Below are 13,421 nucleotides of genomic sequence, written 5' to 3'. Positions count from 1 at the left end.
GGGAATGACTCTGAGCCCAAAGGGACCTAGGTACCCTGAAAGAGTTACAGGGACAGCACGTCTTGGTGTCCCAGGGCGGGGCAGAAAACTGACCCGAGGGCGGAGACTTGGTTTAGCTTCACCAAGGACAGCAGGGGAGGAGACTCCTACCTTTGATACTCTCCCCCATGCTCCCCAAGCTCCAATGGCTTTTAAAGGACCTAGGGCAAGAGGGTGGGGTAGCATCTTTGGGAGAATGGAGCGCCCATGAACTTCGATGCGGAGCCACCTGCACCGGCCCAGGCCGGAGAGCTGAACATGGCTGGGTTCTGTGATAGCGTGGGCTCTTGCTCGGTCTCGCATGGCCTTACTCGCGTGTCAGTCGCTCATTCCCCGGGCTACAGTCGCGGGGATCTGGGCTCCGGCCGGCGCCTGTGGATGAACTCGGCTTCGCTTAGCCCCGCGTCCTACGCGGCCGGACCGGGACAGGCTCCACCTTACGCTGCAGCTGCCTTGGCTGCCCCGGGCTCGCTACTTGGTGCTGCAGGCGGCCTGGCTGGCTCCGATCTCGCGTGGCTGAGCCTGTCGGGGCAGCAGGAGTTGCTGAGGCTCGTACGGCCACCCTACTCCTACTCGGCGCTCATCGCCATGGCCATCCAGAGCGCACCTCTGCGCAAGCTGACGCTCAGCCAGATCTATCAGTACGTGGCCAGCAATTTCCCCTTCTACAAGCGCAGCAAGGCGGGCTGGCAGAACTCCATCCGCCACAACCTGTCCCTCAATGACTGTTTCAAGAAGGTGCCCCGAGATGAGAACGACCCAGGTAACCGGCAGCATGCACGCCCCGTCCAGTACCCGTGTTACAGGCGGCTGGTGGGGTGACTAGGGTGGAAGGGACCCTGGGCGACCCACTGACGCATTGTACAGATGAAGTAACTTCGGTTGGGTGAGATGGAGAAAGACGTTTTAGGCTTTAGCTTCCAGTCTAGCGCCCCCAGGGTTCTGCGCACTTGCCTGAAGCCTAGAAAGCTAGTCATCTGGGTGAACTTGGGAATTTAACATCTCTGAGCCTCGATATACCTCCCTGTAAAATGGGGGAAATAGTGATTACCTTAAAAAAAAAAACTGGGACGGGTTTGGGTGGGGGCGGATGATCAGCCTCTGGAGAGCGTCGGACCCTACATAGAGGCCAGGCGTGGCCAGACAGTTCAGAGTCCCTTGGGTCGTCTCTCCAGCCTCCAACCTGAGGTACTTGGGTATTCCCTCAAGGGTCCGTGGCTGGGTCCTTGTGGAGCGCCCACATTCTTGCAGTATGACTGTAAAGACCCATTCCTGACACAAAGTACCTCCTCAAGGCTTGGGACGAGGAGGGTTCAGGGCCATCTTCATGGGAGTTAACTGGGTCAACGCCTGGCTTTCTGAACCTCCCTCCTCCACAGGTAAAGGCAATTACTGGACGCTGGACCCAAACTGTGAGAAGATGTTCGATAATGGGAACTTCCGAAGGAAGAGGAGGCGGAGAGGAGAGACCAATGGGGCCACTGCGCCTGAAACCAGCAGCCCAGAGAGAGCCACACTGGAGCCCCGTGGCTCAGCTTCCCATGACATGCAGACCTCTAGGTCCCCGCCTGCATCCGAGGCTACCCCATGCCTCTCGGGGTTCACCACCGCGGTGGGAGCTTTGACTGGCAGCCTAGGCACCCTCCCTGAGGGCCTGGTCCGTGACTTTTCTTTCCGAAGGCCACCAACAGCGGCTGCCCACGGTCCCCAGATCCCCAACACTGCGCAGGGCTTTGCCCCTGGCCATCGAATGGTGGCTACCGGCTTTAGGGTGGATCATCTCGTCTACAGCCGGGAAGGGACTGACGTTTGAAGGAAAGCTGGAGACTGGCCAGGTGCTCTGTTCGAATATAGAGCTCAGTCCCTGAATCAATCCTTCCTGGGGGCGCCACAGAAAATGGCAGTGCTCCTGTGGGGAGCAGAACTGAGGCAGGTGCAGCTTGCTGGGAATCCCTCACCCAGGGTGTTAGACACTCTTGGGCTTCCAGGGTTCTGCCGATAGATCCATCCCTGGGCTCTCTGACTGCAGAGAAAGATCTTAAAGCTTTAAAGGGGTGACAAGCCTCCAGTCTCCAGAGAGATGCTTTGGAGCTGATCAGAGGAGGGGAGGAAGCTAGGCTACACGAGCATCTAGGGGACAAGTCATTAAGTAACTGACTTCCATCTCTGATCCAGCTGTTTTCTTTCCGTCAGAGAATAGGGTCGGAGTGGGAGCCCCGACCCGAGGACAGGCCTTCCACCCACAAGAGACTGCATGTTGAGAGGAGTCAGGACTCTTGGGCTTAGCATACATAGAAAGAGGGACTTTCCAGATTTGGGCCGTTGGGAAGAGCTAATGCAGCAGGAAGGAGTCCCTGGGGTCAGCAGCTCCCTCCCCTGTCACTCTGCTCCTGGCATTATTAGTGTCCCCATTATAGAACCTCACTGTCCCCAGACCCCAGGCCCGGTGCCTGGCGCCTAGGAATCCTTAAGCCGCTTGGGTTTGTCTTACCTCCACACTCTTACTAAAGCGGGGTGCCACACCTGTTTTGGTTTCCCTCTGCTCCTGCCTCCTCCCCTCCTGGGGCTGCCCCCAGACCAGCAGAATCCCGAGGACTACCTCCCTTTTGAATTGCACCCCCTGCTCTCCCTCCTACTTATATTTACAGTGACTGGCAAGGAGCTCAATTCATTAAGAAATAGAATTTGGACCTCTGTGCTTTCTAGAGACCCTGGAGGTCCCAGCTGGCTGTCGTGAGTCTCTGTGTTATCAGGCATTCTCTGGGGACATGGACACTGGAGGCAGAGTGTTAGAGCACACACACTCCTCCAGGACCTTTAGGAAAGGTTCTTTCCCTGGAAGACAGCAAAACAGGGAACGCTTAAGCTAGCCCTTGAGTGAGTCCAGCCCCACTTGCGCCAATGTAACAGGCTTGCCCTGGTTCATCTCATGTCTGCCTGCTGGGCCAAGGCTGCCACTGCTCAGCAAGTGAGAGCAGTGACCTCCTGAACCTGTAGTGAGCCTGATGGTGGAGGAAAGTAGGGAACAGAAGCCCTGGCTCTTGGTGCTCTGTGGCCTCCCAGCCGCTGCCATGGGAAGATGAACTGTGTGTGAGTTGGGTGGCCATGGTGTTGCTTAACCAAGCTTAGAACCAACCCCCCCCCTCCAAATGTAATGCAATCTTTAAAATTCAGGGAAAAATAAATTATTTAGAATATAAATAAAAGGGTTGTGGGTCTTTTAGCTTATTTAATAGAACAACATGCTAAAAAGGAGTCTGTGTTACTCAATAAAGGAACCCCAACCAACCCAGCACCAGCACCCCACTTTACGCTCTATGTTTTTAACTAGCTGCGACAACAAGAAGAAATACAGTGCAGCTTGACAACCAGCAGAACTTCCACAAAGTTGCATGCCATCCATACACATGCTGCCAAAGGGCATCATGACTGTGTGACAGCTGCCAATCATGGGAAGTTGTGTTTGTTTTTTGCTTCTGATACTGAATTGCGTATTAAAATTGAGAAAGGGATAACTATTTTTCAATGTTTTGTTTGCCTAGTTGGGTGTTTAAAGGCAGTTTGGCTATTCAAAGCTATGTAGGCACTAATAAGTAATAGTATACTAAACAGATGGACTCTCTTTGAGAAAAACATAATTGAAAATGTTCTAGGATGGTGTGGTTGCAATGACTGTAATTCCAACACTTAAGGGCAGAGACAGAAAACCAAGTTTCAAGGCCAGCCTTAGCTACATAGTGAGTCTAAGGCAAACCAGGGCTATCTATATCAGACCCTGTCACAAAAGACTTTCTCTCTCTCTCTCTCCCTCCCTTCCTCCTCCCCTCCCCTCCCCTCCCCTCCCTTTCTTTCCCTTCCCTTCCCTTCCCTCCCCTTCCTCTCCTCCCCCATCAAGCCATGCAGGATATTTGGAAAGTGATCATGTCAAAAGCCAAATAGAATCCATCCTTTCTGCAAGACAATCCATGTATCTGGGTGACTGTTTGGAGGGAAGGCACACCAAAATACAGTTGACAGGTGCTGGTGCAGCGGGCTTCGGAGGCATCACAAAAGAGTGTTTGCCTAGAGGGGAGACTCTGCTGAAGGCAAAACAAGTAGCCAAACAAAGCAGACTGGGTGAACTTGACCTTCTCTAAAGCCACATGTCAATAGACCAGGGTGTCAATGGCAAGGCGAAGAAGATGCTGCTAAGGACCCCATCACGGTACTTATGCCCCAGCCCCCTCATTCCTTCTCTTCATTGCCTTTGAAATTGTGAGGCTTACAGAAAATACTAAATTTTTAAGGTAACTGTGAGTCTACAGCACAAGATGTCATGAGCACTTGATGGAGCCCTGATGGATACCCAGCTCCTCCTTTGAGTGGACAACTTAGTGAGCTGAGTCATTCCAGATATAGAAACAATTCCAGACTCCAGAGGGAAATACCAATTCAAAACCTGGCCTGTTGGGTAATTCAGAGTTCCAACCACTGCCAATTAAGTCATAATCATTTATGGGTTTTAAAACCCAAAGAGTATACTAATAGCATAAGTCATATTCTCCCTGGGTATAGATTGGTCGCTGAGTGAGAAACAATCCCCATGATAGAAAGGATATTCCCAATGAAGAGCCTGATGTTCCTTCCACAAGTTTGTGAAAGTCTACAAGTGTTTGAAACCTGAACCCTGGACTTCAAGGCATGAGCGCTAGTTTCACGAGCTGATTAAACATCAAGCGTGTTTTTGATAATCATAATCTTTTGTCTTGGGTCTTTCTTTCTTTCTTTTTGGAAACAAGGTCTTTCTGAGTAGCCCAGACTGCTTTGCAGTTTGTGATCCTCTTGCCTGAATGCTGGGCTCACAGCCATGCATCACCTTGCCCAGTTCCTCCAATCTTTCATTTCTTAAGGTGTGTCTCCTGCAGTTGGTGTCCTCTGTCACTCATGAATCCAGCAACTCAGTAATTAGCAGAACTCTTCAACAAGAAAAAATCAAGAGTCCCCCCCCCCCCCAAGTAGAGAACTCGAGTCAAAGAACCAGGTGATGGGAAGAGACTCATCTTTTGAGAGCTATGAAGGACTCTTGGCACACAAATCATGCACCTGCACACACACACACACACACACACACACACACACCACAGAGCACTGCCCTAGCCAGAATTCTCTCAAGAGAAATTTCAGATATTACAGCAACTTTGATGATGAAGGCATGATGTCTTCAAATACCACTCTGAGAAAGTCATGCTTACATTCAGGATATTGGACCAAGTGGGTAAAAATTACAGAAACATTACAGAATAAACAGAAGCTGAGTTTAATAAAATGTGATTCAGTCAATAAATCTTTTTGGAGGACCAACTATGAATCAATCTTTGTCAACCTGTCAGAAAATGGTATGTGATGGTTGTTGCCTACCAGAGCCTCCTTCTTGTGGTTGGGACAAGGATGAAGAGCAGTCACAGGAAAGCCTCTTGAATGGAGGCTATCTGGCTCCAAGATGATTACTTTAAATATACTTTAATATTACTTTAAAAAGCCCACATACCATATTGCCATATTGTACCCGTTAAATGGACCTGAATATGTTCCACACCCGCTTGCTCTCCCTAACCTCAGTGTGGTTTAGGTAGGGGCACTTGTGCACTCCGGCTGGAGAGGATCTGGTTTGTTCCCCTTTCCACAGAAACAATGGTAAGTTTAACCTAAGGCCTGTTTTCCTGTCAAGACACCTGTCATTTGGTGGGGATTGGAGCTGAGCTCGCTAGGGTTTCTGGGTAGGGACTCCACTGGGACTTCTCTGAATCCAGGAACTGAAATGCTAGAGTCCCTTGAGCCCTGACATGCTAAGCAGTATCCCTCAGGGCTAAGCCCACTGCCCTTGCAGGAAGCTGCTTTCATTGGTCTGCTTTATTAGTGCTGAACACAGACAACTGGAAATATCTTTGCCCTTTCTCTCAGAGACTGCTATGCTAAATCAGACCTTCACACACAGAGACTTGTATCCCTGCCTCAACGCCGGATGAATGAAGTCTATGCACTTGCCCTCCAGAGTCTCGTGTCTCCATTCATCTCGCAGATGATGTCAAGATGTCAAGTGTGTTCCTGGTGTTTCAAGTACATTGTTTCCTACGTTCTCACATCTCAGCCAGGTGAATGAGTTTGTTCCCATTCTACCGATGCCGCAACTTGAGGTGAGGTGACTTGTTTCTCAGGGTCACAGCTAATACTAAGCTAAGTCAGAAGGAACCTAGCTTCTCTGCACCCAAACTCTGTCTCTACTTTATCCCTTCCTTCTCTAGAGTCTTCCCCACAAACCCGAGGCAGCAATCTTTCTGGTGCTCAAGTAGCTTGGGCAGTTGGTAATTGTTGAATGAATGAATGAATGAATGAATGAATGTGAGCACGCTGTACACCCTATACTTTCCACACAACTCTTCCATCCCAAACTCAGCCCCTCCCAGTATTCTGTGACCGGTTTGAGTCCCCTCACAGAGGGCTATCCTTCTGCTGGACCTGGGGGATGTAAATGTGAGTGAGACAGCCTCAAGAGCCCACCACATATTAGGGTTTGGGTGCCGGGCTAGGATACAGATCTGTGATGGGATATAGAACTGGGGCCTGTGAAATTCAAAGCTGAAGGGGACAACAAGGCCCGTATGGTCTGGTTAGCCTTTATGTGCTCCGTTGCAACCATGAAAGCAGCCATTCAGGAGGGTCTTTGCTCTGCCGAGGAGCACTTAGGCTTGCATATCTGTGGTCCCACGTTGGTGAGCAACCAGATGTGTATATCTCCCCAGGAAGCACTTTCCGGGCCACCTCGTCCCATGCATTTGAGTCCACTGTCCCCACTGAAGAAGACAGGACCAGCCTTAGCTCCCAAGCAGGCTGCAAGGACTTGCAGGCACTAACTGGGTCCCACTGCTCAGCTCCTTTCACAGGCTCTGGGCTCGACTCCAATACAGGATGAGAGTCAAATGGAATGCATGTGTGAAAGCTCAATTTATGCCCTCTGGAAGTGTTGGGCAGCTTACCTGTCCCCAAACCTTTAATCGTTCCCTGATCCATCACCCACACCCAGACCCTCACTCCTGCACGCACCAGTGGCTGGGAGCTGCCTGAGGCTCGTATTAGTGTCAACACCTGAGCCAAGCATCCTGGGCTTTTGACTGAAACTCGCCCGGCCAGGCTGAGACCACTTTTCTACAAGGTGCCTATGGGCAGGTCACAGGGGAAGCCGGACTCAGGAGTCAGTAGGACGGAGCACTTTAATGAGAGGTTTTAGTTTCAAGAGCCCTGAAAGTCACACACTTGGCTTCTCCCTTCTTTTATACACATTGTCTTATCTGATTTCTTAATTTTAAAGTTTAGGATGAAAAGAATGATTGCTGTGAATTGTGTATTTAAACTGGAGGAAATAGAAACCTCGTTGGCCTGTTGTTTTAACAGCGTAACACACACACAAAAAAAAATATTGAAAGAAAAAAAAACTTTTAAAGGATTGTTTACATTCTCTAGTAATGAGTTTGGGCTTCTTTTTTTCGTCATTTTCCTTTATTTTTTCCTCTAGTATCCTCGCTAATATGTTTAGTACACGCGCAAATGCAAGCATCCTGAGAAAGAACTTGTATCGCTGCTATGTTTTCCTAACAAAATGGGTTTTCTCCTCCTTGCAGGAGCATTCCCATTGCCGGGCTTCAAATGTGCGAGTCTGTTAGCACATACAACACTGTGTGCCTTCATTTCAGGAAGAAAATGAAAATGAGATTTAGAGCAGGAAAGAGCCAGAGATTTTCAGATGACAAGCAGGTAATATGGGTGCCCTGACATTTTTGCCTGTTTAAAGGGAGCCCACTCTTGAGCTCTGATTTCACCAGGGTTCATCCACACAGCAAACTCAGCGCCTCTTTGACAGCCTAATGGGGAGCCCACAGTGAAAATGGCTTCTCACATACCTGAGGTCAGAAGGAGTCCTAGCTGAGTTGTCCCATCCTGCTCTCCACCCACCAGGCCACTCAGGACACTGTGGCCTTAAAGCAGGGGGTGCACAATGCAAAACCGAGTGTGTCCCATGCTTTGTAGATGTTCTTGTGTGAAAGACTGAGTGGAATCCTCCCAAACCTCTCTGCCTGTTCAGAGGCACAGTTTAGAACTGGGATCTTGTACCCAGGCACACAGATCATGACATTTTAAGCACCAGCCAGGACTGGGTGAAGCCAGAGTGATAGCAAACTCCAAGCAGTGTGTACTCAGGGCAGTGGCTCTGTGAGAGCTGTGCAGGCTAACTATGAATGAGTGTTAGCAGCCCAGCCTTAGAAACGACAAAGCCATAGAGATTCGGTGACTTACTTGAGGACAGGGGTACCAAAAAAAAAAAAAACCCTTTAAACAATTTATTTATTTTATTTTTATGGTATTGGTGTTTCGTCTGCATGTCTGTCTGTGTGAGGATGCCAGATCTCCTGCAACTGGAGCTACAGACAGTTGTGAGCTGCCATGTGGGGGCTGGGATTAAACCCGGGTCCTCTGGAAGAAGAGACAGTGCTCTTAATCACTGAGACATCTCTCCAGCCCCCAGGAGGTACCAAAGTTTAAAGGCACTTTTGTCTTTCCCAAAGTTCATCCCCCTCACTGTCTTCCTATATCTTAAGTGGAAGCAGTCAGAGAAAACTCTATGCTTGGACCTACTACAACTGTGCTGAAGAGAATGTAGTCAATTGTGCCTACTCTTACAAAGACCAGATATGAGAATGTAGTCAATTGTGCCTACTCTTACAAAGACCAGATATGAGATGAGAACATGAGTGCTATATACTTGAGTAGACACAGAACAATCTAGTAAGTTTGAGTTGGAATATAATTATGGTTAAATTTGGCTTTTATTATATATCATTTTAGGGGTTGGAGAGATGGCTCAGCTGTTAAGAGTACTTGTTTCTGTTGCAGAGGACCCCAGTTCATTTCCCAGCGTCAGAGGAAGCAAATGTCAATGCCCTCTTTTGACCTCCACAGGCACCAGACACACAGGGAGTTCACGTATATACACACAGGCAAAACGCTTCTACACGTAAGATAAATAAATCCTTTAAAATTTAAGTCTAATTTAGTAAGCAAAATTTTAGAATTTAAACAAGATCATTACATGAATAGAGTATGTAGTTCCTAAATAGAATTGAGGAAATTAAAAACAAAACAAAACAAAAACGCATCCAGAGATAATATAAGATGATTTCTCGAGCTTACCACTGGGTGATGCATGGCTCATGAACTGAGGCTTGTTTTCATGTTGCTTAACAGCTGGGGAAATCAAAATGAAGAAGACTATTTCATGACATAAAATTAAAATTCCAGTACCCATAAATGTAGTTTTATTGGGAATCAGTTTGCTCGATCTTCGAGGATGATTGTCTCTGCACTCAATGGGCAGAGTCAAGGAGCTGAGCCAAACCAGTGTGGCTTTTCCATGGCTACACACTGCACACTGAAGGGAGCAGGAGTGGGTCATCTATATTCCAGCATCAGCAGGGCCACATGTGTGCCATATCTGTTCTTCTATAACCCAAACAAATCCCACATGTCAAAGAGAAGAAGAAAACAGAAACTTCAAATTTGCAGTCTGCAGACCTTTTCCATCGTGTGTATTAACTGTAGAAAACAATCGGTTTCATTCAGACACATCTAGGTATGGATATAATGTGGGTTTCTTTTTTCTCCATATTCAGCCAGTGACTGTACATTTTAAGACACAGCAGCTTATGCCTCGTGGGAGCCATGATGGGGAAAAGACACTCAGCACAACAGAGTGTCTTCACAGGAACACTAGACTAAAAATAAAGCTGCCACCCAAGTTGTTTCTAAGTGGCTCCCTTGTTAGCAAAGGCCATTTACTAATAAAGTCAAGTAAGACTGCAGGAGTCAAAGAATTGTGCCCAGAAAGGGCCCAGAGAGCAACTTTGTTTAAGATGATAAACGTTTAATCCTTAGTTTCATTCTTATTCTTATATAGGATTATGATTAGTTGATATTTCCTTTTTAATTAGGTTCTCACTCTATAGCCCAGGCTGGCCTTGAACTTAATGTCCCTGTCTCAGACTTTCAAGCGCTGAGATTACAAGTGTGTACCACCATGCCAAGTTATTTCACATTACAATTTTAACATCATCAACAACAAAAACAAATAAGGAAAAAATCTGCTGAGGAAATGCATCTCCCCGTTGCCAAATGGGCATCACAAAACATCGCTGCGTTTGTGTTTTGGCTCCCAAAGCTATACATGGTTACCAGACGTTACCAAGTGTTATCAGAGTAAAACTGTCGATCTCTGGCCTGATGGGTTATAGAAAAGGAGAGGGATGAAGAGTGTTTAAGAGCAACCACAGAGTAAGATGGAGAAAGAAGGCCAAATGCACAATAGTAAAGGTAATAACTGGGACTAGATACTCTTTTTTACAAACCAGAGGATCTAATGTATGTATTTTTCATCTAGTAAGCTGCCAACAAGAAATATGCATGGAATAAAAGCTCAAAGAAAATTGAAAGGCACAGAAAAAAGCCTAGCAGGCACATTCAACCATTTGGAAAGCTATAACCATGCCAACTTGAAAGTAGAATTCAGTACAGACATTAATATGGTGAAGAAAGAGACCAGCGATGATGAAATACAGTTGATGATCAGGAAGATGCAACAGTTCCCAAGGAATGAAAAAAAGCTTCGAGAAGCAAATGAAATTAGTAAATCTGAGGAGCAGGCAATTTGATCTAGCTAGTGGATCAAACACATGAAAAAGATTGATAAGGTATCTTTTTTGTAAAAAATGAATTTTTAATTCCATGTATGAGGGTTTTGGGGAGGGTTTCCCCAGCATGTTCATGCCTATGCCACATGCATGCAATGCCCACAGAGAACAAAAGAGGATGCTGGATCTCCAGAAATGGGAATTACAGACAGCTGTGAGCCTCCACGGAGGGGCTAGGAACTGATGCCAGGTCCTCTGTAAAAGCAACCAGTGCTTTAAACCTCTGAGCTATCTCTCCAGCTGCATAAGATGCCAGACTAAATAGAAGCTGTATATGGAGGCGCACGCTTTAATTCCCACACTGGGGAGGCTGAGGTAGGAGAAACCTGACTTTGAGGCCAACCTGGACTATACAAAAACTCTATCTCAAAACAAGGAAGGAAGGAAAGAAAGAAAGACAGGAAGAAAGAAAGACAGGAAGAAAGAAAGAAAGAAAGAAAGAAAGAAAGGAAGGAAGGAAGGAAGGAAGGAAGGAAGGAAGGAAGGAAGGAAGGAAGGAAGGAAGGAAGGAAGGAAAAAGGGAAGGATGGAGGGGAGAAAAATGACTTTAAAGATGGAAGAAAAATCCTAGGAAAAGACTAATACAACAGAGATCGAAAAAGACAATGCACAAAGCCAAGTTCTGGTTTTGAAAAATGAAGAGGACAGGAGGATCAGCAGCACAGATGGGGAAAGCAAAAGACAGGAGCAGATGTTATTAGGAATGATGGGTGCCCTCAGTCACCCCTCCATGGCACCTTCTCTTTGTCCACTCATCTCTCAGTGAACACCTAGGGAGAATCAGGCAGTGTTAACAGATGGGAGGTGAGGTGTGTTACGGGGTTAGAGGATGGAGGAAGTGAAGGAGAAGGTCAAAGTCGGCTTTCACTTTTGTTGGTGTTGTGGGATGGTACTGAGAAGCAAGAACAGAGTGACAACAGGAGATAAAAAGTAAAAGGCAGGCTGAAGACAATAGAGGAGATAGAGAACGTCCCCCAGACAGCAGCAGGAGTCTCAGTGCAGAAGGAGCTGGCCTGGAAGGGAATGCCACCTCTTCTTTTAGACTAGAGGGAAGGCTAAGAATGGCTGTGGCTGTCCCCATAAAAGAGAGTGGAGGAATCCCCACACTAATCTCTGCTTTCTCTAAGAAGCAGAAGATGAAGCTAAAGCTGGGATGATTGCTCAGTGAGCAAGAGAAGTTACTGTAGAAACAAGAAGACCTGAGTTCAAATCCTCAGAACCCATACAGCACCAGACATAATCATGTGTGCCTATCACCCAAACAATGTGAGACCAAGACAGGTAGATCCCAGGGATTTGCTGGCCAGCCAGCCTAGCCAAAACAGTGAGCTCTAGGTTCATGGAAAGACCCTGTCTCAAAAAATCAGGTGGAGAGTGATGGAAGGGGAGAAGTGTGCACATACACCACACACTAAAAATAGCCAGTCAGTAAATCATTTGATTTTTAACACTGAAGTTATCTTTTGAGAAGGAGGGTTAGTAAGGAGGGAGTAATGAAGAAATTGAGTAGCAAGAAATGTCTTAAGGATGCAACATGTGAGTAGCAGATAGCAAAGGAGGAACTGAATGTCCCTAAAAGCATTAGGACTGCTGTCAAGAATCCAAATGAGGGTGAAGACAGGTTCATTATTTTGGTTGAAATCCCATATCAAACCAAGGAAAAGAAGCACTGAGGCCTGGCCTAAAGCCTAAAATCTATGTTAAATGTGTTCAAATACTCGTTCCCAGCTAGAAGTTATAGCAGACTCTGTGGTGGTTTAGAGCAACTTAAAACTTCCAGCATCTTGGAGCTAGAAAAACTTTTTGAGGCATGGCTCCATTCAAATGCGTTGCACTTATGAGCCCACGTATACTCCTGTGCAGACATGAATAATCAATCACTTGACTGAGGGCTACTCTATCCTTACTCACCTTCAGAACCTTTTTCATTACTACCCTTAAAGGAGTTCTTATATTTTTATCGGAGTTGTAGGGTTAAATCTGCTTTCAGCCCTCATAGTACAGTTGAAAACCAAAAGAAGTCAGGTTGGATCACCAATTATGGCCAAAGGCTCGCAGAGACTACAGATCTCTGGACTCAGCCCTCCATTTACCACACCTGTATACAATAGAAAGCAGTCATTTCTGTGTTTTAGTCATTGAGAACCTAGTGACAGAGCCCATGCTTTTGAGTATTATAGTTCCAGAATTTTGTGCAAAGCAAAGAAGTATTTTAAAATCTTCTGAAATGGATGGAAAGGTGTCTCAGCACCTTTTAGAGGGCCTGAGGTAAGTCCCCAGAATACTTATTAGGTTGCTCACAACAGTTTGTAGCTTCACCTCTTGAGTCTCCAATGCCCGCGTCTGGCCTCCACAGGCACCTGTATGCACATGAGGTGCATACACACACACACACACACACACACACACACACACACACACGATGTCTTTATTTTAAAAAATATTTTTTAAAATTTTTCAAAAGAGAAATGCTATCTTTCTGAGTCAAGATTGGTTTTACATGGTTGCTCATCTTGAATCTTCGTCCCTGGGTCACATGTGTGCCTCTGAGACTTTATAAACTATGTGACTTTTCTTTTGGGTTTATTTCCCAATAGTTGACATTTA

General features: G+C 46.7%; 1 protein-coding gene across 1 annotated transcript; it reads left to right on the top strand.

Annotated features, from left to right (window-relative positions):
* The first annotated feature begins 297 nt into the window (after nt 1-297).
* Foxi2 (forkhead box I2) lies at nt 298-1,852 on the top strand. The gene is made up of 2 exons (XM_057777013.1): nt 298-802; nt 1,419-1,852. Exons 1-2 carry the CDS (start codon nt 298-300, stop codon nt 1,850-1,852), a joined length of 939 nt encoding a protein of 312 aa, XP_057632996.1.
* Nucleotides 1,853-13,421: the final 11,569 nt, after the last annotated feature.

The sequence above is a fragment of the Chionomys nivalis genome, chromosome 8 (genome assembly GCF_950005125.1).
Source record: "Chionomys nivalis chromosome 8, mChiNiv1.1, whole genome shotgun sequence".
Classification (NCBI taxonomy): Eukaryota; Metazoa; Chordata; class Mammalia; order Rodentia; family Cricetidae; genus Chionomys; species Chionomys nivalis.
Note: the sequence above shows the minus strand (reverse complement) of the source record. Positions and strands in the feature narration are given on the sequence as shown.

What these genes read in the sequence shown, in the direction of transcription:
- Foxi2 (XM_057777013.1), top strand. Translation starts at nt 298, where the DNA reads ATGGCTGGGTTCTGTGATAGCGTGGGCTCTTGCTCGGTCTCGCATGGC. An exon ending in CCGAGATGAGAACGACCCAG is followed by an intron (nt 803 to 1,418) that starts GTAACCGGCAGC and finishes CCTCCTCCACAG; the next exon opens with GTAAAGGCAATTACTGGACG.